Here is a 26762-nt window from a genome sequence, read left to right as displayed (position 1 = left end):
ATCTCGGCAGTCAGAAAGAAAAAACTCAATAGATCAAACAAAATTCCAATAAAAAAGAATTGTTTTGCATACTCTGTAGCTAAATATATTGCAAGTACCTCAAAATTTGGCAGAGCCTCACACCTAATTTTACTAGAAAATATTTCATTGCTTTAGAAAGATACTTTATGGCAGCAAACGTTCTTTTTTATTCACACTGCAGGGTGGAAAATTGTAATAAACGTTCCTCACCAGAACACTGAGAAAACGCTTGCGGAGAAAACTTATATCACTGAACGAGGAATCAAGAACGCTCGACGTACATTTGTTTCGACGCTCCAATTACACAAAGCACTTGCGGCTCACTAATTAGACTGTCTTGCAGCGAGTTCGCTTAGTCCGTGCACCAGTCAAGCTGCGAGCGCCGAACACTTCAGTGCTCCTTGAGGTGGGCCAAACAAAGCACTTGCAGCTCACTAATTAGACTTTGTCTTGCAGCGAGTTCGCTTAGTCCGTGCACCAGTCAAACTGCGAGCGCCGAACACTTCAGTGCTCCTTGAGGTGGGCGATCAGTTGATCCGTATCCGGAAAAAACGCTCCGCACAAAACGCACGCGAATTTCTGACACATGTGTGCGTCGAGGGACGACCTGTCTGCGAAAAACGCTTCGCAGTAATCGCACTGATACGGCATTTCCTCGGCATGGCTACTACGGTGAAGTCCGAGACTTGGGGTGTCCGAAAGAGATTCGCTGCACATTTCGCGAGCGGAAGTTTCAGCGCCCGCAGGCAGGTCGAGCCAGTCACCGAGGTCTCGCTCGCATTCGAACGATTCGGCGAACTCCTGGCCCACGTGGGACGTCTGGCTCCAGGGCGCGCATCGATGCGCGTTCAGATTCGCCCGCTGCGTGAAGGATTTGCCGCACGCTTGGCAACTGTACGGTTTCTCGCCCGTATGCGTGCGTCGGTGCACGTTGAGTGTCGCCCTCTGCCGGAAGGAATTGCCGCACACTTCGCACAGGTACGGTCTCTCGCCCGTGTGCGTGCGCTGGTGCGCGCTGAGGTTGGCCTTCTGCGTGAACGACTTGTCGCACGCGCCGCACTTGTACGGTTTCTCGCCGGTGTGGGCGCGTTGGTGGGCCCGAAGGTTGGCGGCTCGCGAGAACGACTTCGGGCACGTCTCGCATTGGTGGAGCGTTCGTGGCACGTGACCTTGCGGAGCGTTTGCGTCACGTGACTCTGCGGAGCGTTTGTGGCACGTGACTTTGCGGAGCGTTGGTTCCACGTGACTTTGTGGAGCGTTGGTGCCACGTGACTCTGCGGAGCGTTTGCGGCAGGCGACTTTGCGGACCGTTGGTGCCACGTGACTTTGCGGAGCGTTGATGGCACGTGACTTCGTGGAGCGTTTGTGGCGCGCGACTTTGCGGAGCGTTGGTGCCACGTGACTTTGTGGAGCGTTGGTGGCGCACGACTTTGTGGAGCGTTTGCGGCGCGCGCGCTTTCGACGCTGTCCGGCGGAGTTGGACTTCTTCGCGGGGGGCTGAACGCGTGCTCCGGTAACGCGGGCTTTATCTTCCGTTTGTTGGACGGCGTTCTGGCGCGAGGCGTCCTGTCTGCTGTACGCTTTGCCGCTGCAGACGTCGCCGCCGAACTCTTGCCGTTCCTTTTCCCTGGTTCCGGTAACGTTCCTGCAAGTATAACCCGACGAAACGGTTTAAAATGGCGCACCGACTGCTGTTCCGGCAGACTGCGATGAGTTTTCGTTAATGAGATAGCTGGGCGAACAAATCTCATTTGACCTCAGTGATAACTTCGTGCATTTGTGTCTATCGCTCGATTTGGGCTCTCGTTAAGCAGTAATCGAAGACTACGCCTAACCCTGAGAAAAAAACGGTCCTCCTTCGATTCGCGAATAAGACGGAATTATTCTTGTTCGCCTAGTACGTGAAACGTAGCCGACATGCAAAAGAAGTAGGTGAGTACAAATGTCTGGGATTGACTCTTACTAAGAAGCTTACCTGGTTTAAACGTTGACAATATTCGGACATCTTCGAGTCGAAAACTAAGAATTTTGACGATGTCATCATGAGATGTGCCCACGGAAGTGGTACGTTCGATATTTAAAAAGACTGTTTCGCCCAATGGGAAGACGTATATTCGTCCTCTATAACCTCTTCCGCATTAACAATAATTATAAATTACAAATTATTAAGAGGCAGTGCCCAGTTCGCGTTATTTCTGATAACCATCCGTGAAACTGAGTCGCCGTCGAACATCATGTGCCATAACTTCATCCCTACATCGGGAATACGAAGAAACACTTCTTGGATAGAATTTCTGTGCCGACCGCAAAACAAGCAAATTCGCAAATTGATGAAAATTTGACCCTATTACTTTTACCGCTGATATGCTATGCATTTGCAAACTTACATTTATTTTTGTTATTGTTGACGGGACTCACAAAATTTTATGCCATGATTGAACCCACGTGCTGCTACCTTCTAGATATTTTGCAGCCCCGCCTGCTTGAACAGTAACTAGACTGTATTACGTAATATATACATGAATACCCAGCTAAATAAATTACCAAGTTAAACAAATAAATAACAAATAAATAAAGGAGCATATTCACGCGCAGCCATTGCGGCTTTAAATAGAATCATACGGATCTGAATGAAGGATACTACTTAAATATGGTTCTCCTAATTGAGTGTACACTGCTATCAGCATTACGAGACATACTTATCGCAAGCAGGTGTCACTCTTTTTGCAAAATCAGTCGCAACGTAGAACGGCGCTGGTTAACGTACCTCCGTAAGTTTCCTATCAATCACGCGTATCGCACTCTCAACTGCAAAAGCCAGGTGCAAGCCTCAGGCGAGTTAGTCGTGTTCATTAATGTAGAGCAATAAAGAACTGAACTGATGAACAGTAATAAAAAAGCGACTAATGCTCATTTATTGAGGGAATTAAAAAACTTCAATATATATGTTACATAACAAGCAGTATGTTAAAAGGGCCACGAATTAGTTTTCAAACTAATCATCGAATGGACTCACTGTTAAAGTAAGTCGACCCACGAACGTCATGCCACAATGTTGTTGTTGTTTTTTTCGAATCCTTCACCTATAAGTGGAGTTATCGCACCGATACCCCAATTTTTCTCTATTTTTCTCTCCGCAAGCGCGCTGGAAGCTACACAGCGGGGAAGCCAAGAGGGCCAAAAGTTGACTGACGCGGCAGTGAAAGCGCCCGTCGCGCCACCTCGTGGCAGCCACGGTAGACTACGCCACGGAGCAGACGACTACGCCTGGCTACGCCCAGCAGACGCAGCTACGCGTTGTGCAAACGTGAAATTATTTTTCTGCCTCTTTTTTTTTTGAGATCGCACGCATATATATATTTTTCATTTACTGAACTCAAAATTATCAATTATGCATTACAGAGATTGTTCTGGCGATCACCAAATCAGCCAATAGCGTTGGTCGTCCAACTGATTTCGATCAGCTTCCGATGACGACATTGTGGATGCGAGAGCAATCGTGGATGCGAGAGCCATTGCGTCTGCTCATCTCTTTTGGCACAAGATCGTGAATTTCCTGCGTCGTGCAGTGGAATAATATTTGGCTCATATGGCCACAGTAACCTCGTTACCAAATCGGCAACGCTTTCTCAATGTGTTCAAAAAGCATTTTGGGGCTCCTTTAACCGAAATAGTCTTATACCATCAAACAAAGCGCCAAGTCTACGACTTGAGTACTACAGTGCATACTCTGTATATAACTCTACAATGTTAAACTTGCGCTGCAAATAATAGATTCTGACATTCGCTGCACGGCCACAAAATAAAATCAGAATATTTCACTCAACACCACTCCCGTACCCAAGCGGACATGGCCTCGGCAAATTTTATCGCGCGAACGGTTGAATTTTCTTTCTGTACGCGATTCTTAGGAATTTCATTTAACGAAACATTTCGTTGGCAGTGCTCACCTCGCGTCGTCTTCCAAAATGGCTACCGCTTGCCCCGCCATACATGTCCTGGGCTTTGACTCGTCGTTGATACTGGTGCTGCTGCTGCGGTTGGTAAATGCAAAACATGTGTGGGCTTACCCGGAGAAGCATGGTCATGGCAACGTTGTGAGGGCGCCTTGAGTGTCCCTACATTCCTAATATCGCAGTAAAATAATTCTCTTCTCTGAGTGCCTACTACATACTAAAATAACCGTGCTCATTTTTTTCCTTAAATAAACATTATTTACACAACTTACGGGTGCGACAAAGCTTGCATAAGCAGGTGCTACCAACGCTAGATATATTCCGTTGACAGCTATGCCCCGATATCACTCACTACATAACTTATAACCAGAGTCCTCTTAGGCGGCCACTTGATGTTAAAGGAATCATACGACACTTTTTAAAGTGACACTGAAAGAAAATATTAAGTCGACCTAGATCAATAAATTATTCTCCTAGATTCTGTCATCGTTTTCCTCGTGCCAATACGTCACTTCACTGTGTAAAAAATTGCCGTCAAAGGTCAATGTCAAAGGTCAATTGCCCGCCAACTTGAATCGCCTGCGCAAAAGCGGATGAGTGACGTAAATTCCACGCGACCTCTCGTAAGAATCAGCCAGCCATAGAAGGAAATCTGGCGCCACGTCTATGGGAGTTTCTTAAAAGGCGCCGTGCCGTCATGGGAATGACGGTATATGTGTCTGCAAGGCTTGTGTTGCCTGGTGTTGTAATAAGCTGCGTCTAAAACGTGCACATGACTACACAAATAACGCGTTCTTAAAGTAAAATCTTCATAAAATGTTTCCATTCACGCAAATTACATCTTTACTCACCTACAATGCATGACGAAGGGAAGCAAAGCAAGAAGAGGCGACAAACTGTTTCAAAGCGAGCTCGAATCTTGTCGTCTGTCCTCCAACTTTAGCGGCCCGCTGACACCTTTTACTTATCATCTAATTGTACATGCAATAACAATTCTCATAGTTACACAAAACATGTTTTTGTGTAATTATACAGCTAAAACAACTTTTTACGTGCAGTTTTAGTAGAAAATGAATCATTGTGACAGGCGGAACGGTGCTAAATCAATCAGCGGACCGCTAAAGTTGGAGGGCAGACGACAAGATTCGCGCTCGCTTTGGAACAGTTTGTCGTCTGTTCTTGCTTTTCTTCGCTTGGTTGTGCATTGCATGTGAGCAAACTTCACTGGAAGATGTAATATGCAAGAATGGGAACATTTTATGGAGATATTACTTTAAGAAGGCGTTATTTGCCTAGCCATATCAACGTTTTAGACGAAGCCTCTTACAACACCAGCCAACACAAGCCTCGCAAACACATACACCGCTATTCCCATGACGGCACAGCGCCCCTTAGGAAACTCCTTAGACGGTGGCGCCAGATTTCCCTCTAGGTGTTATAGTGAGAAACTCTATGCAGCCAACACCAACGTTATGAGATGTACCGCAGTCCTGAACAGGAGGAGCCCCACCATATAAATTTTTTTCAGTTTTCTCATATTTTAATTTTCTTAGGAAAAAACAAATTCCCATTAACAGAATGCTTAACATTTATCTACCTTTACCTAATACTTTCCTTTGGTGTCCTTTTAAACACGGTAAGAAGAGGTTACAACGTGGCCGGGAACAGGAGGACCAAAAGTTATTCCTCTGAACGTATCAGGCTGTCCACATCCTCACGTAAAAAAAATAATTAGATCCCCCTCTCCGGCTGCCTTCGAGACACCTTGTATTGTGTTCTGCCTGTGAGGTCATAGACAACCCGAAGACGGCAGCAATGGAGCTGGTGCGCACATGCAAGCCCCTCCGATCTTGTGGTAAATTACGGAGGCAGAGAGAGAGAGAGAGAGAGAACGCGAAACAAAAAAGAAAGACGAAATAAAGAAGAGAGCCCACGCCCCAAAGAACAGATAGAAAGACAGGAGAGAAATGGCAACGCTTGAGGAAGAGGAGGAAAGGGCAAGACCACGTGCGCCAGAGGCATAAAGTACGGAGAGAGGAAGCAGCAGAGGCGGTGGCTTTCCAGCTCCGTAAGACCAACCGCACTGCTACTACTACTATACTACTACAAGACTTGCCACAATTCCCAGTTGGAAAAAAGAATACTGTTCCTCCGGAGCGTAACTGGAAGTCTCGGAACCGTTGTTCTAAAGGCATTCCCTGAATCTAGCGGAAGCCATTGATGCCCTGTCTAGAATAATTTAAGGTATTGACGTTTCGCAAAAATTTTGCAGACATTTATTTAAAAGAAACTTGCATAAAATTACAACCAATCGATAAAAAACAAGAAAATAGACCTCGTACTCAAAATAACCACACAGCAATTGATACCTGCGAAAGTTTTCAGCACCATACCTCGAACAATAAAGATTTCATTTTTTATATATTTTGTTGGTTTCAGGGCCAACATTTTCCTAGAACAAATTATTGCAGGCAACGTTTCTAGACTCCCGTCTCCGTTCTTGCACGAATAAGCAGTGGTGTCTGCCTCGGCAACTAGACATTCCATACACCAGAATACGCTGTCGTGCCCTCTCTAAGCCGTACTTGTAGTAAAATTGACTTGATGGACAACTTCTTTTTATCCATCCTACGATATTGAAACCCGAGAAAGCGGTTACTCGCAAGATCTGCTTTGCAAGATTCGATTAAGATTAGATATTTTCTGTAACGCTATCATTTGGGGCATCCACACTACGCTACAGTCACAGCGAAGTTCATTGCGCGAATTTTATCATCTTTTTTTTAGTGATTGCTATTCTTCGACAATTTCACCTGCTTTGCGCCTTGTCTCTTTGTCCTTGGCTAACGTCTTTCATGCCAACTTCGGTCACCGGGTGGTCAATGGTCTAGTGGGTAAAGCATCAGGAGCACGCAAACGGTAAAGCATTTGCGAATACGTGACAATCGTACGAGTGTGCTGCACATGGCAGCATACGAACGCTAGCTCCCTCTGCCGCATGCTCAAAACAACAGTCGATAGAGTGGCCGTTTAAGGAATCAGAAGTGCCCTCTCCAGCAAAAGCCCGCCTGCATAATTACACCACAGGCAACATTCCCTGCCTTCTCTGATTGGCTTCGTGCAAATGAACTTTTTTCGAAGTTGGCCTCACCTCGTGTCCTCGTCCAAAATGGCTGACGCTTCATCCATGCCAGCACGGCTTGTGCTGGGCTTTGAGTGATTGGTGCTGCTGCTTGACAGCAGAGGCGGGTAAGTGGCGCTTCCGTTGTCAGTCATATCTATATGGCCCCAAAGAACAGCAAAGGTGTTCACTCGCCACTGTGCCGTAGCGATTCATAAGGCGCATTAATTCTGTGCTGAAAAATGGTGAAAAGTAGCAAGTTTTTGTTTAGTTTAAAAGCGGTAGGAAAACACTACTGCCATGCGTACTCGTTTTTTCTTTTTTTTCTGGAATAATGCCTTCATTGCATGCAAGAACTTCTTGGGGACAAACATCGAGCGCGATCGAGCTTTTCCAATGCTGAATTCTTCTAGAAATTGTTACGCTGTATTCCATAAGGCAATAACGGAACACTACGGCGTTCGAAGCCGAAAGACGAAGTAAATTTTTTTATTATTTCTGCAACCATTGAGTCAACTCATTTGCTCTACTTTTCCAGTAAACAAGTACGTTACATACTTTACTAAGTTCTCGGTTCTGACTGATTCATTAGGAGCAGTAAACGTTCAAAATGTCCATGTCCGTTTCTTTCGTTTTCCCTCGTTTCCCCTCATATAAGGGCAGGATCAACTGCGTACAGCTGGTGTGTTACCGTGCCTCTTCCTCCTTGCAGGGACACCTAGCAGAAAAAAATATTGGCTGCGCAACCATACTTTGTAGGTGGTTGGCGACTTCCAAACGATTAGCAAGCAAGGTGTCAGTGGTGCAGTGGTTACACATAGCAAGCGGTTCTTCGCCCACAAGCTACGAGAACTCGCGCGCCACCAAAACAATCTACTCCTCTGCGAAGGTTCGGCTGTATAGCAAGCGCTACTGAACTACAACAATACATTCCGTCTCGGTTGCCAGGCGTGGGGCACCGTAGACAACCCCAAGTTGACGTTCTTCCATACCAGTTCCCCGCCGAAACACGTACTGAGAACGTGTACCCTCCGCGCTCTTCCCCTTGTCTTCCGGTTTGAAGCCGGAGTTACGCAGTCCCAGTTTCCGGTCCCGAGCGAAAGCGACGTCACTGACGTCTGACTCTTGTTACGTCTCAACACCACCAAGGGCCTTAATTAGACGATTACCACCAGGCAACCCCACCTATTCATCAGCGCCTACATATTCAGCACCATCGGAGGTGGAGCGCTGTGAAACGATGCGACATCATGAGCCTGGTATTGCTACCGATTCGACGATTGTGATTGGTGGAGATACAGTCATCAGATTCCCTAGTCTAGTTGCCTTGGGAAGACAGCGGGATTATAAGTGGAGGCCTTTTGAACTCGGACGTTTAAGATGCTCCTACGCGGAGTGGGCTTCCGTATCTGGAGCCAACGTAACTAACGTAAAATGAACCCCCTTTCTTCCTTCGTTCTTATACTACCGGACGTACTGGTCGATGGGCTTGGTGGATTCCTGGCCCAAACACCACCTCGAGTCGCAGCACTCTGTTGCCTCACACTCCACAGCTAGCTCCGTTGCCGCTCGTCATTCCAGCGTAGAAGTTTTCTCTTCTATAGTCGTAATGGGGAGGCCGCGTTTAAGGAGGTATGAGTCATTGCTTAAGGGGGTATGAGCCATTGCTTAAGCGGGTATGAGAGAGAGAGAGAGACAACTTCATGTAGTCGCCTGCAGAACGACACCACGACTAAATGGCGCCGTGACGCGGGCCCTGACGTCTTCTCAGCGGGTGGTCTCTACTCAACTCCAGCGCGTGTTACTCCCGCGGTTGGTCGCCCTGGGGGGCAACGTTCCGTCGGTTTCGCTCGGCCTTTGTCTTTCAAGAGCCGCCGAGACCTGCTGGACGGCCCAGGTTTGGTTTTCGTGGTCGTAGCATTCCGCCGCAGCGGCGAGTCGCGGAGGAATCGCTGTACTTGTCGAAGCCTCATTGGGAAACTTGGTGCAATCCCATAGGATGTGCGTCAGGGTGGCCCTCTCCCGCTGGCACACGCGGCACACATCACTCACATATAATTTAGGGTATAGATGAGTCATTAATACTGGGGTGGGTAAAGAACCAGTTTGTAATTGTCTGAACAGCACCGCCTCCGCTCGGCTCAGCCCCAGGTGCGGGGGTGGGAAAGTCCTTCGAGCCAGGCGGTGGAACTGGGTAAGTTCGTTGAACGTCGTCATGCGGTCCTTGGCACTACACCACGTTGGACGGTCGGTTGCAGCGGCGCGGTTGGTTAGCGCTCGCGCCACTGCGTGTGCCGTCTCGTTGTGGTTATCGTGCTTCTCGGACGCATCGTTGCCCGCGTGCGCCGGGAACCACTTGATTCTAACACACCGATTCTGTCGTTGCAGGTCAGCCGAGCACAGAACGCGCACAGCCTCACCACACACTTTGCCCTTTGCATAATTCCGCACTGCACTTCGGGAATCGCACAACACCGTCTGGTATGAGTAATTCATTGTTTTACGTGGCGGATAGGCGTACTTTTGAAGCAATTTAATTTGGAAGAATCGCAATCGGCAATGCCGGGCGGATGCTGCTAACCACGCCAGCGAGCAAACGTCGAGACATCGAATGCAAGCGACAACGGCGGACTGTGGGCATACCGGCACTGACGTCGTTCTCTCCGTCGCAGCCCAACGTGTGCGTAACCTAGTTAAATAACACAAAGACGTCAACCGTCAAACCAGCCCAACCAATCGTCAAAACGATTGCAGCACCCGCATCTGCAGCGGTCTGCCTTGCGCCCAATATACGGAGATTTGGATTGGTGGTTCCGCACATTCCATCCCAGCTACAACTACGGAAAGACCACGAGTAGTGCGTACTCCTGAGGAAGAGGATGCTTACCGCGAAAGCGAAAACGGGGTGAGAGCATGGTGGAACGAAAGATTTACAATATAGATTGCTTGCGAAGTTTGACTTGCGTGGCGTAACACTCGGTGTAAGTAACACACCTTCACTGTTCGACAATCATCACGGATTGGAAGGGGCGGTAATTTTTAAAATTTTGACAGCCTAAATAAAAAAATCTGCTTCCAACAGCCACTAGATCCTAGCCTTTGAATGCAAGAAACCTTGTCAAAATTGGTGGAGTAGTGGCTGAGATAAATTATTTATTCGTTCTCATGTGTTTATACAGGAGTTCAAACAGGAGCGGCAGACAGGGCCTCCATAAGAGTGACGAGTGAGTTTAAGAGGAATTGGGAAACTAATTATTGCCTTGTAGTAGTGTAGTTGCGGGTCTTCCCACACACAAAAAAAATAATTCTCGGAACTTACGTGCTAATTAACAACCCGATTTCAATGTGAGGCAAGCCGTAGCGCGTGACTTCGGATTAATTTGTCTATCGAATTTTTTAACGTGCACGTAAATCTATGTGCGTGAGCGCTTTTGCATATCGCCACCATCGAAATTCAAGTGGCCGAGATTTGATCCGGCGACCTCGAGCAAGGTGCCACGGCAGGCATCTGTTCACCACAACAAGCACTGTAAACAAGAATACGAAATTAAGCCGAGCGGGTAACCGTGCAAATGTTGAAACAAACTTTGGGATTTAGGCGATTTTCGTCACTGCTGTCTTCATTGTTTTCCCGTGTTTACAACAAGCCCCGGACGGCGCTTGCAGGTTCATGTCTTTTCACTATGTGCAAACTCATAGCAGGATATTTTTGTTACGCTAAGAGTTAAAAAAAATTCCTCGGTTTTCACGTGCCAGAACCACGATCTGATAATGAGGCACGCCCTAGTGGGGACTTCGAATTAATTTCGACTACCTAAAGCTCTTTACCGTCCACCCAGCTGACGACAGACGGGTGTTTTCTTGCATTTTCATCCCATTGAAATGCAGCCACCGATTCCGGGATTCCATCCCGCGACCTCGTGCTTAGCCGCGCAATGCCATAGCCGCTAAGCCATGACGGCGAGTTGATCCGTGAACATGTTTTTTGTTTTCTAGCCACAAGAACCGCTTCCAAGTCCCTGTCCCGACACAGACAATGATCACCGACTGACTCTGCCCTTCGCAACAAGCCATCACAAGTTTACGCCGTCAACAAAAAGGGGGGGGGGGGGGGGGGGAGAATAAGCAAGCCGCATGGTTATGTAGGCGATGTTACGGTTCACTGTGTGCGGCGACGAATGGAACGGATGGGCCAAGCGCCTGAGACTCGACGTGCCCAATCGTCACGCTCGTCAACATAAAAACACTTGTCCGCCGGGTTTCTGCGACGGAATTATGCACGGCATGTGCAAATCCCACTCCCCTCTCTCCTACGTTCAACGCCTCTACGCCAGTGTGTGGTTTCTCTCCGAATTCCTCTATGCGGCCTGACCGGTGTACTGACAAGGCCCTCTACCAGGGAGCAATGTTGTAGGGTATAAGGCCAGCGAGACGCCACGTGGACATCTCTACCCTTACATGCAGGAGCACGCACGCCTAACGCTTCTGTACTTTTTGTCGTGGAGCGCACCGCTCACCCGCAACTATGTATTAAACTTCTGTTATATCTTTTTTTACGTCATGTCGGTCTTCCAGTCCGAACGCTCTCCGATGGTCAACTTGGTTCGTGCTCCAATCAGCCGCTGTTGAAGGCCGCCGAAACTCCGTCCCCGTAAGGACTTGTGGTAGCCTCAACAGCGACAAGCACGAGCTTTAGGTCGAATTTCGGTGGAATCAATATCGACAGCAGTCCGCTGCTGAGCGGACAAAATTATTTGACCGCTTTGGAGGGCGCACGAATAATTGTCCCCTCTCCAGAGCCCCAGCCTATTATCCTCCTCCTCGCCCACTGAAGGTGGCGGAGAGTGAGCTACGCGTAGATAATGGAGAGTTCTAGTTTAGGGGACGCAAGCGGCTTGCGTCCCCTAAACTAAAGCTCTCTAAAAACGCTGATAAGGAAAGCAGTTGCTTCCCTGGCTACAAGTCCCTTTGTCGAAACGTTGGCTTAAAGCGTCGTTCCTTGTTCGACTACGCCTCATCATTTGTTGCGTAGGGAAGTTCACGCCGAATGTCCCGCTGCTGCTTCTCGATTTGGTCCGCCCGTGCCAAGACGAGCTAGTTCAGTAATGGCCACGTGACCTTTCCCTATGCCGCTTTCTGTGATTCAGCCAGTGCTGACGTCGCGCGAGAGGTCCACAATAGGTGGCGCCAGACCGCTCTCTCCCTTAGCAAACACACCGGAGCGAATATTTGCCATCAGTCGAGGCATGTGTATGCCGCAGCGAAAATCCGGAAGCCACTCATGCAGCACATCCTAATGGAATGCGAAGGGATTCACCCCCGCGAGACCAGCACGTAACGTACAGCTTCCAGAAGCTCTTGGATTCAAAGTAGACGAAAGCATAAACCTGTCAGCAGTAGAGATAGGCAAGAGAGGTTCACGGTAGTGTTGGGAGAACAAAGAGCAGGGGAGAGACTGATACGACCAAATACATTACAGACATAGGCAGCGGTACAAGGTAGATAGAGAAGATTAAAGAGATGTATACGCGAATGCTAGAAGGAAAAGCATTGATAGCATAGTTGAGTAACTCAAGCAGGCTTGGTGACGATTTGTCCTCCCCCGTTTCAAAGGGGATGATAATAAATTACCATCATCGTCAACCGTTTTCATATTTGTATCGCTCACAAGAACTCTGTTATCCCTGTGACTGGCGAATTACGTTAGTATGGAGCGAACTTTTTTCAGCCCAGCTCGACTGAATATTTTTTCTTTATAGTCCGTCTAAACAGTATTCTTATAATTCCTGGTCCAAGGCGCAAACCTTCAAGTCTCTTTTTCATAAGATTTATCAGCACAATCGTGTTTAAATGACAATCATTTTTTTCCTACACGCGAACTACATATCTCAAAGTGACCACCGTTACAAAGCACGTCTGCGAACCTCACTAATTCGTATCATGACATGACCCTCTTGTGCCAGAGAACACCTTCCCGCATGCCCTCTTGGCACCGGTAATTTCAAGATCGTGTTGAAAGATCCCTTGGGATATTCTTTATTGGCTCACTTCGTAGTTCATCTATAGTATCTCAATTCTTTCTAAAGTGCCTTCAGACTTTCAACAATGTTTGATAAATAAATAAGCATGTAAATAATTAATAAATAGGCAAATCTTTCAGTGACGGTTTAGCAGTAAATTCGAGAGAAAGACGTTAGCACTACGTCGCACCTCCTTCAGATCCCGGATCCATGATTTACACCGCGTTCACCACAATGCGACCTGTTGTTCAGGAGCTGACTCGACAGACGTCCTGCCTCTTTGAGGAAGGCTCACCCCATGTCTTCTTGGAAGAGTCTGTGTCCTCCTTGATTCCAAGTGACTACGACTTCTGGATCCCCGTTGCCCGTCCTGGTCGCCATGGTTGTTAGTCCCGATGTTTCTTTCGTAGCCAAGTCTGGACGTGCCAAGAAAATGACAGTGTCATGCATCCGCCTTTGGTAAATTTCTTTAATGAGTATCTGTTTGCTGCGGGTCATGCGCAAGTAGACCGACAAACTTATAAGCAATGTAAGACAAAAAAATTATCACGGTAACTTATCGGTGTATCCAACAAATAGCGCTATCAGCGAAATAAAGGTACGTGTTGCTTAAGAATGTACGGGCGACACTTCACATGACGGTTACCGTCTGACGTGATAAAGGCGGTCTTCTGCCGATCCCTCTCATAGACTTCAATTTGTCACTTGCCTATTATAAGACCATTCCATTAAAAATACCTTGCATTAAAGAGTCGGTTCAATGCGTCGTCTGTCCGTGGAACAGGCTATACGTCCTTTTTCGTGATTTTGTTCGGGCGACGGTAGTGAACGCAGAAACGCGGGGTTCCATCTGTTTTCTTCGCCAAGACTACAGGAGACGCCCATGCGCTTTTCGATGGCTTGATTATGCGGCGCAGCATTTTGTCGATTTGTTAAATGATAGCTTCACGTTCTCGCGTCGAAACTCGGCAAGGGGCTCTGGCGGAGTGGTCGAGCACATCTTACTGCTATTACGCGGGGCTCAGCAACTCGTGCCAAATCCTCGATGACGACGAGAAGCAGTTCTTGTATTGATGCGGATACCTTTGAGCTGTTCTCGCTTATGCCTGGGAAGACTCGGATCAAAATCGAAAGCTGTTTCGGGAACACGGACAGTGTTTCGTTGTTGTAAGTTCGCTAGAATCCGAGAGTTCAAATGCATCACCGACTGCTTCAATCTCTTCCATATCTGCGATCTTCATGCGGTTGTTCAAGCGCTTATATATTCCTGACTGAAGTTCCTCGCCATGATCCGCGCTTTTCCTCGGCGCCATCGCACGATTCCCCCCTTGCAACGCCGATTTCTCGGTCGAGTAGCAGGTGTCTGAACTTCAGGTCGATGATTGCGCCGCGTGGGTCCAAGAAGTGTCCATTCCAAGAGTTGTCTTTCGTGAACGCTGCCGCAGTATGCAAATTCGGTGCCTTTAAGCTGAGTGTACTATCACGGACGCGAACACATAGTTTGTGCACGTGGCAAAAACAACGTAATGTCAGAGGCCCACTATATAACACGGTGTAGTAAAGGTACGTCTATGGTGCGTTCAAACCCATCAGTAAAATTTTCATCGCAGGAAGCACTTGGCAGTTCCTTGCAGATTTCTGTCGCAGCCGAGGAGAACGACTCATGTCAATAAGGTTTAACGGGCGCGTTCGAATTCATCTGCACACTACGTCTTCCTGTATGTAAAACAGACACACATTTTTGTCTGTGCTTAATTATGCTTAAGCCCCATATCATAGAGTAAAAAAACATCGCTTCATCAGCAGCATTTACCTGCAGCATTACAACGCCCTTTAGCCACGCGGAGCTAACATTAACATAGCGTTAATTTTGCAAATTTCGGAATACTCTATTAAGCTGCCAATAACTTGTGCAGAGCCATGTTTCACTAGCCGTCCCGCGAAGATGCCTTAAATTGCCGTAAAATTACCTACCGAAGGTGCACGTGAAGCATCAGTGGGATCGATACGTCATCAACGTTGGCTGCTTCCTCTTAGCCGGAGCCACAGCCAGGGACGACCTCGAAGAAAGAGTGGATTTGCAAGTCGCACAATAACTTGCCGACTGACTCGCATTGCCAGCACAGAAAATTGGGCGTGTTTGGCTCCGATTCACAGTGAAAATAATGCAACGCAAAAGTACCTGCCGTCCTTGCTGGCAACGTCGGATTAAAATTCCCTGACCACCTATAATCCCGCCAGTGATTGTGGATGGGCCGACACAAGCAGTACGATTTTTTCACGTGTAGCAAAAACCTTCACAAAGCCTACACACGAGGCTTAAAAGTACTCCTGGATGCACGTACGGGCGTACCGTGTGTTTATTCTTGCGCGTCGGCCTCGAATGTTCGTGTCAACGTGTGGCAAGCTAAATTGATGGGACCGCGCACGGAGTACGAGAACAAAGTACGCATGCGTGTTTCTGTTGTAAAAATAACCATCGGGAAAGAAACTGTCTGAGGCGCGAGTTAAGACACGGACAAGAGCGCACTCGCTGTACTGTTTAAATTTCCCGACAGTTTTACTACATATAACCCCAGAAATACGCGCAACAACACAACGAAAGACTTGGCCGACGGGTTGACACCCAAGCTATCACGTCCTATTACCGAGAAAATTAAACTCCCACACGACAATGAAGGAGCGCGGTCAAACAAGTCCAGGTGGTCCACGTTATGCCGGAGCCCCTCATTATGGCGCGCTTCATATTCAGATCGTGGTTCTGGCATGTAGAACCCCGCAATGTAATTTTTTTTTAGCAACCAAGGTCAGGTGATGCAGGTGTCACCGAATTTTCTGATGTAAGAACGCCTCCTCCAGTGCCCGTGCAACGGTATCCCTGCTTTTCTGCAATTTACCTGTGGTTGCCAACAAAGATTCGCACGTGCAAGCTTGGCAACGATGTGGTAGACGTGAGCCCGTCCCATTCTGAACCGGCAACGCGCGCTTTCGCAAACGATCATTCTCGCAATATACCGGCATCTTTGGCGGATGCGCACCTTGCCGAAACTGGAAGGGCTTTTATACGCAATTCCCGCCGAACATTTCGAGAAGCAAACTTACGTGCTTCTTGTCGCGCTACGCACTTTCTTCTTACCACTGATACGCGACCACAAATAGGTGACAATTCGCGGCAAGCAGGTGACACCACCGGTACATCTTGCCTTGAGGCCAGACACATTCTTCAAGGAACGGGCAAACCTGTGGTTACACGTCTGAACTAAACGTAACAGCGCAAACATATAAGACGAGCCACAAAAAGAAAGACACGACACACACTGGCGCGGTCACAGCGCCAGTGTGTGTCGTGTCTTTCTTTTTGTGGCTCGTCTTATATGTTTGCGCTGTTACGTTTAGTTCAGAAGTATGTACCAACTAGGCCCAAATGAAGTGTTGCTGTGGTTACACGGCTTGACTTCCGGGCGGGTGTTTCCTTGTTTCCATATCCGGTCGCGTGCACATTGCATGGAATACGTAGTCTGCTGAATTCGTATACTCCATTAAAGCTGTCTGTAGTTATTTGCCTATTTATGCATTTCGTTGTTTAGATTGCTGTAACAAGCCTTCAACGAACGCAATGATGATTTAAATGTGTCCTGCACAAACGCGGAACGATGTAGAAGATTAAGCTGCCGTCCATCTGAAAGCAGTGTTATCTACACACAAAGAGAATTCACGCGGCCGCTGCGCCTCGTTCCATGACGCCACGCTACCTTGCCCGACTGCCATGAAATTTATAGAGGGAAGGCTCCCGAGTAAGCCGCGCTCATTTTGACGTCACCGCTTTCGTCACGCCAAGCTTGGCAATGGAAGTTTCGCTCCAAGAAGCACGACGTCATCAAGCAAAGTGCCCAGACCTGCTATCTATAGGAGGTGTCACCTTCACCCGTGCATCTTCTCTCCCCTTCGGCGAGTTCATTCTCCGGAAGAGACGTGGACATTACGCAAAAGAGAAGGTTGCGTTGGCCTTCTTTGCTTGCTTGGAGACGCCATTCACTTTCGCTGAGCAGTGACTTCGCGTTTTTTCGGACACACGCTTTTCCATGCGTGCGCGCAGTACGAAACGCGCAACACGAGGTGAAATCAGTTGCCTTCAGTTGAAGACAGGCAATAGAAGCAACGAGTAGACGTGCCAATGCATGGCGAAGGCGTACTTGCAGCTGGATTGGACATTGTGTACCGGGTATGTGAACCAATCATCAGCTTTGAGGATTGTGACGTCACGTGCAAAACTTTGTTGGCATGACGACACGTGAGTAAGCGACCGCAAGAGAGCGGATTGGAGCTCGCCACAGTTTTCTTTTTAACTATCAGCGGTGGTCTCATCGTCATCAGCAGCAGCAGCAGTCTATTTTTATGTCCACTGCAGGACAAAGGCCTTTCTTTCCCTGTGATCTCTAACTATCGCTGTCTTGCGCTAGCTGATTCCAACTCTCGCCCGCAAATTTCTTAATTTCCTCACCCCACCTAGTTTTCTGCAGACTTCGACTGCGCTTCCCCTGGGTTAGGGTTAGGAAAGCTTAGGTTAGGTTAAGAAAAAAATTAGCTGCAGCACCGACCATAAGAACCGCTTTCTCGCGTGCGCAATAGGCGTTCACAACATTCCCCTTTCCTGCGGCCGCGAATAGGATGCTGAGACGGGAAGCTGTCTGAATGAGCGATTAAAGGAGCCCAGCAAACATGTTTTAGAGTGAAGCTCTTAGGTTCCTGTTTCTGCGGCGAACGTCGGCGTTGTCCCTTGGCGTCCTCGTAACCGAGCGAACGAGCACAGCGCAGGATGAAAGAGCGAGCGCGGAGCGCGGATGAAAGACGGCGATAGCGAGGAGGAAAGCGGAGGAGGAAGGTATGACGAAAGCGGGAAAATAAAAGCGTAGTGCGGCGCAAGACGGGCTTTGCGGCGACGATGGCTACGAGATGGCGCCAAAGTAACGCGCGCAGTGTGTTTACCGATGACGCCACCGATATATATGGAATCAAAGCGCTGCACGAACGGAGGTCTGTCTGCGATGGCTACTGTGAATCGCGCCCACGCTTCACCCACGCGCTGCCTTTCGCCATGTCCCGATTAGCGAGATAGTCGCGCCACACTTCGCTCCGTTTTGTTACGTTTCGCCTACGACGCGCGGTATAGCCGGCGCGGATGCAACGGACGCCGAGGCTTCGTTCAAAGCGGCGGACATTTTGGCCCGTTCAGCGCCGCCGCAACGCCTCCCCGCCAAGCGCGTCCAGGCATGTTTCAATGCCACGTGTCTTCAAGTGTGCGTGTGTGTGTGCGTGCATGTTGGTGCCCACGCTTGTCAAAGCGCGGCAGCCGGGGAGAGGAGCTCCCCAAGTGTGAAGCGAGGAGGTCTGACCGGCGCCGGCCCGGTGGATGCGTCAACTTCTTGTCTCCACGTGTCTCTCAGCGTGTCCGTGCCCCGCCGTCACGTGGCCTCATCCGGAGACGTTCCTTCTTGCCCTCACCTCCGAGAGTATAAAAGCAGCTGCCCCCGGACGCCGAGGGAAGCTCCGATTTCTTCCGTCGAGTAACGTGGCCTCCCGTTTCTCCACTTCGGTCGACCTGACCGGCCGCTATTTTGCGATGCTATAATAAACAAGTTGTTCTGTTAGCAGTCGACTCATCCTTTGCCAGGACCTTCGGATGCTTCCAGCTGTGCCCCAGGCCGCCAGGCCAACGCTACCCTTGGGGCTTGCGACCCATTTGCAACAGTTTGCAACGTGCCGCACGAGACAGATTGTCCGCGCCACCCAATATATCGTGAACTGAAAACACGTATAGAGCCGCGCTCAAATTTCGCGTTAGAGAGTACCGCAATCGTCGGTGAATTTCTTTAGCTCCGTTCTTGGTCATCTCTGCATCCATTGCCGAGGCCATCATTGTAGACCCATATTTGGAGGCACACAAATTATCAGTCGCCACAAAAGCAAACAAACTAGAGAGGTTATTAAGGCACATGGAGATTCACAAGTCTGTAGAGCACTGTTTGAGTGTCCCTTCACTGTGCGCTAAAAAAGTGCGATATTTAGACACATGACCTACATGTCGTTTGTTAGAAACAAAGTTATTCCAAACACGCGTCAGCCACCTGTGCTTTCTGTTGTGTCATAGGGTCTTATTCAAGCCTGGTTTATGTGCACACAAAAATTGTAAGTGAGCGCTCTTTCCTCTCATTTCTCTTACTTACCAAGTTGGTCGTCGCGCTGCTAACCAAAGATGGAGTAATTCATCTTCCCAAATCCTCTCAATTCTGCCACAAAAAAGTAAAGTTATAGATGCAAGAAACTATAGAAGTAACAGTGAATTTCCTAATACATTCGTATTATGCTAGAAGAGTTTTCATCTCTTCAAACTGCACGCCATAAGCTGGCGAACGTGCAGTTCTACCAAACGATAGTTACTAGAGACTTAGGCTTGGAGTAGTGAATGGGTCTGTGTCGCGATTGGCCTCCTAGAGACCACTACTGACTAAGCCTACGCCAACACAGTAGGGCCCTCAGGCTTCTCGACTGTGATGCGGAAACTTATTACGAAGTCCATAACTGCTTGGAGGTCATACAGCTCCGTATCAGGGCAATCCGTGGTCTCCGCTGGACTCTACGGCGCCTCTTCAGTGGTACGGATCTGTACATTCGTATAAACTGGATCGCGTGCCCTGGCCTTGTCGCGGACAGTTTGCCAACACGGGCCACCAACACCCACCGGCAATGAGAATCGACTCACTGCCTGCCCCGCAGCGTAACTGAAGCTGATATGTTCGACTACGCTGGTGGTCAGTTTGTTATCTCCAAAGGGTGCATGATATTCTTGGACGTCGCGCCTCCGATTTAGCGCATTGCATTGCGCGTATTTTCCCTTGCTCGCCTTCTGTGCACTGCTTGAATCTCGCACTACTTCGATGAGGATTGACGAGCCGTCCTACCCTTCCACTGAATAAATGGCGATAACGAATGGTCCGTCTGGACGGTTACACTAACATGTCAAAGCACATTTCCGTTTTCTTTTTTTAACGTTTTGGGGCTTTACGTGCCAGAACCACTTTCTGATTATGAGGCACGCCGTAGTGGGGGACTCCGGAAATTTAGACCACCTGGGGTTCTTTAAAGTGCACTTAAATCTAAATACACGGTTGTTTTCGCATTTCGCCGTTTTCTTTTTTCAGTACTAACCTGCAAAGAAAATTCTAGTGAACATCGCGGTGTCTTCTCGTAAGTTTTTTTTTTTTTTTTACTCGGCGTCAGAAATCTTCAAGGGATATTAAATCAGAACACTTAATCTGTTTAGACGAATAACGCGTCTTTGAAAACTCTGTTGTGGTTCATTTAGAAATAATTGCAGACGAAGGCTCCACCGTGCGATTCCCCCTGGGGGTTCCCGAATGTTGGTCAACCAGCACCATGAATGATGGTCGGTCACTACTTTGAAGGGGCGAGCGTAGAGGTAAGGCCGGAACTGCATGGTGGCCCATACTACAGCGAAGCACCCTTTCTCCGAGGTGGAGTAGTTTACCTCTGCGCGTGAAAGAGTACGGCTGTCGTAAGCTATTACGTGCTCTGTGCCCTCCTGGTGTTATACCTGGTGTTATACTCAGGACGGCTCCAAGACCCACGTTGCTGGCGTTGATATGGATGGATGGATGGATTGAATAACTTTAATGAGAGGTCCTGCGAGCTACGGGGCGCGAGGTCCCATAGAGCGGGCTACTCCCACGTTGGGACCGGGAGTTGTAACTCCCTGGCCGCATCGTGGGCTCGCTGGACGGCCCAGAGCTGCTCCGCCAGGTCCGTGCTGCGTAATGCATCTTGTAGCCTGGCGGAGTCTTGATCCTTGTTTGCGTGGGTCCGACCGCACGGCCAGAGCAAGTGATGTACGTCTAGTGTCCTATGGCAATTTTCGCAATGTGATGTTTTGTATAGGTCAGGCATGTAGTGATGTAGTCTGTTCTGCGTGGGGTACGTGTTTGTTTGAAGCATTCTGAACGTCAGGGCTTGAGGCCTGGTGAGCTGGACTTCAGTATCAGCGTCCTCGCCAAAGTGAGTAGGGACTGGTGGTGCCTACAAACGCCCCCGTAGCTCTGTGAAAGCTATGTCCTGCTCTTCATTCCAGCCAAATGGTACACCTTCTCGTGCGAGGCGAGTCAGAGGTTCGGCAATCATAGAAAAATTGGCGATGAAGCGACGATAGTACGCGCAGAGCTCCAGAAAGCGACGGACTGCCTTCTTGTCACGGGGAACAGGAACAGAGGCTAGTGGTCTTGACAGGGTCAGGCCGAACGCCATCCGCGCTCACACCATGGCCGAGAAAGTCAAGTTCGTTATAACCGAAGTGGCATTTTTCAGGCTTCAACGTGAAGTTAGTGGAGCGGAGCGCTTCCAGCACAGTCTTCAGACGATGAAGGTGTTCATCAAAGGTCGCCGAAAACACGACAACGTCATCAAGATAAACCAGGTAAGTATATGTCACGTCAGACCGGTGAGGACAGCGTCCATCATTCTCTGGAATGTCGCAGGCGCAGAGCACAGGCCGAAGGGGGAGCACTTTGAATTCATACGGGCCATCCGGTGTAACAAAGGCAGCTTTTTCGCAATCTCGTTCATCGACTTCAATCTGCCTGCTCTTCAGATCTATAGATAAAAAATACTTGGCCCCCCATCGCAGTGTGTTGAGGAAGTCATTGATGCGGGGCTATGGACAGACTTCTTTTTTAGTCACGCTGTTTAGCCTCCGGTAGTTAATGCAGAAACGTAGCGTTCCGTCTTTGGATACGAGAACGACTGGCGATGACCAGGGACTTTTCTAAGGCTGCATAACATCGTCCTGAAGCATCTCTTCGACTTGCATATGCATCGCGTCAAGCTCTTTGGTCGAAACTCGGCAAGGCTGTTGTTTTATGGGCTACACGGCGGCATACGTATTGATTCGGTGTTTCGTGATGGGCGTCTGATGCACCTTAAAGGACGAGGCGAAACATACTGTGAATTGAATCAGCAATTCATGCAGCGCAATGCGTTGTTGCTTCAGGAGGGTCTACCTTGTCGAGTGATGCAATCGCAGCACTCGGCTTCGATTGGAAATCATTGTCCAGTGATGCAGACGTAAAACATTCAGTAATGTCCGTCATGGGGTAAGCGAAAACGATCGCAGTGCGGCAAGAAAGGTGGCGGTACTCATTACTAAAATACGTCACAAGCGGCGTGGAACGTCCGTCACGAAGCATGACGAGGCTGCGAGCCGCGTAGATACCTCGTGTGAGCAAGAACGACACGTTGCCACAAGCGAATTCCTCGTGGTCAGATAACTTGTCGCAGACGACATCAACGAGGACGCTCAAACGCAGGGGTAACGCGATGCTAACGCCATAAACGTGAAACGGGGCGAGATTGCTGTCGTCGGTTCTGATCTGCTCCTCTCTCTGTCGAGAAGGTCGCGGTGCGCTCCCGAAGGTCGATAATAGCACCGTATTCCCGTAGAAAGTCGATTCCCAGGATGAGGTCTCGGGAATATTTGCGAAGTACAAGGCAACCGTAGAGAAACGTACGTTCACGGACGTTAACTCTGAGTGTGCGTATAAGCAGGGTGACATGTCCGCCGGCAGTACTAATTTGTGTTCCGTACCAATGCGTAACTAGTTTAATCAGGTGCGTCGCTAGTTTTCGGCCCGTGATCGAGTAATCAGCATCTGCGTCCAATAACGCACTGAGTTCATGGTGACCGCCGAGCACCACAGAGCACCACCATCTAAAGGGGGGGGGGGGGGGGGGGGGGGCGTCCGAGTTCAGTTGCTGTGGTCGTCGAATCGTTCTTGGCACGTGCGCTCGTCGATGGCAGGCCTTGCTGGCGTCGAGCCTGTCAGCGTCCCGCGAAGGTCGCTGTCTTTACCGGCGTCGTCACGTATCCTTTGCCTCGCCTATGGGCTCATTCACACCGGCGACTTGAGGAGGTCGCGCGACTATTTGCGACTCGCAATCAAAAAAGCGACCGAAGGCGACTGATGTTCACACCGGCAAGCCCGGCTGAGCGCGACCCGCAAGTCGCAATCCCGGAGATTATCGTTCTCAGCGAGAACTCTCGGAATCTACGCGGAATTTGAACGCGACGCCGGAGGAGGCCGGATGTAGACACACGAAAGATCACTTCCGGCGCGCCGCTGATTGGTTTATCAGTTTTGCGACCACGGTCGCGCGACCAATGTCAGTCGCCGGTGTGAATGAGCCCTATAGCGGTGAACAGCAGTGGGAAAAACACCACAGAACAAAAGCGACAGCAGTAGCAGCAGCTATGCGTGCAGCTGTGCTGTAGAACCAGCAGTTTCGTTTTGCCGCGCTGCGGTCAACATTGGCACTGTGCAGATCATTCGTTCGAATACACCTGCAGTTGCCAGTAAAAATAATCTTATTTTGCCCAGGGTTCGTGCTAATTATGGTAAACAAGCAATTGGATTTTCAGCCATAAAATTTTGGAGTGATTAGCCAGTTCACATTAAAAGCGTCGAAAATGGCTGCAGAATACACACATCAATTTCTTACTATAAACTATACTCTGTTCCTTTTTCCATGTTTCGCTTTTCCTGGTTCATTGTTTTTCTTTCTGTGCTAATGGTCTTTTGGTGTTACTAATGATAATTCTGTATATTTACTGCATTAATTAGCTGATACTACACATTTCTGCTTTAAAATTCATTATAAATAGAGGTCGCCTTACAGTGCTTCAGTTTGGGGTCCCCTTTTCTATCGTTCCTACCATACACTCTACTGTATTTGAAATCAATAAACTACACTGAACTGCAGTGCTTTGCGGCAGGTCGATAGACGGTGCTTTACATTTTTAATATACCTATTACACATACGTCTGTGCAACCAGTGATTTTCTGATCTAAAGTAATGGATGTAGAAGCTTAGCACTCTTAATTTCCAGAGGCGGGCTCATCACCTTCGTAAAGGCACTGTGCTTTCAAAGCAAAAAACAAAAGAAAGAAGAACGCGCCAACGTATTTCATGATGGTTTCATTATAGACGACACGGCACGCATCAACGATGGAAGCTGCGACTGCCCGGCAGGGAAGCTGGCCTACAACCTCAAGATTGTTTTTCTAAGGAATGTGATGCTGAGGTGAATAATTACCATGGTGGCCTTCGAAACTATGAACTGGCTCGGCAGATGGCTGCAATCCACTTTTTTTCGTCATATCTCGATCAGAGTGCCTCCGTCATGGTTGGAACATACTGCTATCTCAACAATGCCCTCTCGAAGAAAAAAAAAGAAAGAAAGAAAAAACGATGTAATGCAACACAGATGAGGTTTCAAATACTCGACAAACACGCGCAACTGTGGCTTACGCGCGTGGTTGCGCTGTTGCGAATTTCTCTTCTTTCAGACCAAGCTATTTCAAATGCACATATGCGCACGGCTTCGCGGCAACAGAAACAGTAATCGGTCTTTCGATCGAGGCAGTTACAATAACTTTAGACCAAACCTCGACGCGATATTCCGTTTCAGCTGCACACAGAATAGTTGTTGCGCGTATTAAAGGTAAGTGCACGTACTATCGGCGTCAAATAAAACGCGAGCATCGGAGCGCGTGGCCAAAGCATAACCGAAGGTATAGTACGCGCAGCCAGCCGGTCATCTGCGGCAATCACTGTACAAGTTCTCCGAAGGGAGCCTACACAGTCAGTCTTGTCATCACCATTGACAGGCACGCACATCCAGTTTGACTGCGCTGTAGGTTGATGCTCGCCCTGTGCTGCGATATTTCCTTTTCTGTTTTAGTTACCCTTTACTCGAAAGCGAGAAAACAAAAGTGAAAGAAAACAGAAGCAAAGCTATCGCAGTACGCGTCGCAAGCATCAAACGTACCCTGCAGGTAAAGCGGATGAGCGAATCTGTCTCTAATGTTTACTTCTATACGGGCGCAAAACTGTAACTTCGGATATCGCAGTATAGGGGGAACTTTCATCGCAGGGAGCACTCAAACCTCGTGTGCACGCTTGTCGATGACCTGTCGCAACTGTCACTCATGCCTCGGCCGCGCTGTTCGCGTTTCGGTTAACGTCCCTACCATACACTCTACTGTATTCGAAATCAATAAACTACACTGAACTGCAGTGCTTTACGGCAGGTCGATATACCTGGATTACTACGTTAACACGCAGTAATCCGACCGTCAATCGAAATGCGAGGGTAAGTCTGGCATAGTCCGGTGCAGGCGCGTTCAGATTTCTTAGTTTTCACACGGTAAAAAGGACGGCCGGCGAGCAACAACAAGCAGATGCGTTTCGCCGCCAACATATAACAGCGAGGATCAAGTTTCTACATCAGGAACATTCGCAGAGACGTGCCACTCGACAAATGGTTTCCGCCCTCAAAGAATGTCACAGGCTCTCAGCACGATAAACAAAAACGTTTGTTTTAAGTTGTCTGTTTGCTTACGTTGTGACACAAGATATCCCTGTGCTCAGTGTGACAAGTTTTCAGAACCATGGGATAACGTCCGGTTAATATCCTGTCACGTCTCACAAACCAACACCCATAAACCGCGACTGGTTTCAGGTTTAACGGTAAAGCCTATTATTTTCACAGTGAAGCCGTAGCGAGACGACTCCTAAATGAGTAGGTTGCACGTCTAGCGATTGAAGCAAACCACTATCTACTGACACGAGAACGCGATAGAAGTGCGAAGCAGCAAGAAAGCGCTTACTTTTTTGCCCAGACTTGAGAAGGCCGCCAAATACCGTGCGCAGTGGGACACAGTAGTCTACCGACATGGCGACAGATCACAGTCGCCAGACGAGAGCACGAAGATAGATCAGTTCACCGCAAACGTCGATTCAACAAGCCACGTTGGGGATCACGCACGCCAAGAGCACGTGACTGTTCACGAACAATGGCGGCCACTGGCTACTTCCTGTAAACTCGCACAGATGGCGCTGGAACGGATACTTTTCTTTCCATTTTAGGCAGTATAGTAGCAAGAGCTTGGTGGCGCAATCCACCGCCCCGTTCCAAAGGGGGCGCTCATAATATCCATCCATCCATCCATCCATTTGCTTGTTTGTTTGTTTGTTTTGTTTGTTCGTTTGTTCCTTTGTTCGTTTGTTTGTTTGTTCCTTTGTTCGTTTGTTCCTTTGTTCGTTCGTTCCTTTGTTTGTTTGTTTGTTTGTTTGTTTGTTTGTTTGTTTGTTTGTTTGTTTGTTTGTTTGTTTGTTTGTTTGTTTGTTTGTTTGTTTGTTTGTTTGTTTGTTTGTTTGTTTGTTTGTTTGTTTGTTTTTACCACCATTGAGATTTTCAAGAATGGCAAAAAAGCAATTAGAAGGGACAATCTGTACGATGACACAAAGGGCAGTGCCTTGCCGTTTGAAACGCGAGCTGGTTGCCTAATGACAAAAACATACCGGAGAAAATGTTCGCAACAAGATGAGACATGCGCGGGTTGCAGCGAAATTCCAGTGACCACTTAGCACATCGTAATGTAATGCGAAGAAATTCACCCAATGGGACCCGTAGGAAACGTCCTCCTTCCAGAAGCGCTGGGATTTAAAGCGGCTGGAAGCAATAACCGGTAAGCAGTCGAGATAAACAAGAATTCTGCGGTTTTACGTGCCAAGACC

The 26762-nt window shown here is 48.5% G+C and overlaps 1 protein-coding gene across 20 annotated transcripts; it reads right to left on the bottom strand.

Annotated features, from left to right (window-relative positions):
- Positions 1–164: 164 nt before the first annotated feature.
- On the bottom strand, positions 165–26012 carry LOC139046676 (zinc finger and SCAN domain-containing protein 2-like). Of its 20 annotated transcripts, none has more exons than XM_070526253.1 (6): positions 25853–26003; positions 24277–24396; positions 13414–13534; positions 7129–7333; positions 3972–4055; positions 165–1666 (listed from the first exon to the last, which is right to left on the bottom strand). In XM_070526253.1, exons 4-6 carry the CDS (start codon positions 7251–7253, stop codon positions 526–528), a joined length of 1350 nt encoding a protein of 449 aa, XP_070382354.1. In that variant the 5' UTR covers positions 7254–7333; positions 13414–13534; positions 24277–24396; positions 25853–26003; the 3' UTR covers positions 165–525. The 20 variants fall into 20 exon arrangements, with proteins under 20 accessions (XP_070382354.1, XP_070382351.1, XP_070382348.1 ...); XM_070526250.1 differs by having other exon boundaries at positions 7129–7255; positions 25853–26001; XM_070526247.1 differs by lacking the exons at positions 24277–24396; positions 25853–26003 and adding exons at positions 15093–15178; positions 15301–15484 and having other exon boundaries at positions 7129–7255; positions 13309–13534.
- Positions 26013–26762: the final 750 nt, after the last annotated feature.

This window comes from Dermacentor albipictus, chromosome 9 (genome assembly GCF_038994185.2).
Source record: "Dermacentor albipictus isolate Rhodes 1998 colony chromosome 9, USDA_Dalb.pri_finalv2, whole genome shotgun sequence".
Classification (NCBI taxonomy): Eukaryota; Metazoa; Arthropoda; class Arachnida; order Ixodida; family Ixodidae; genus Dermacentor; species Dermacentor albipictus.
This window is presented reverse-complemented; position numbering and strand designations above follow the sequence as displayed.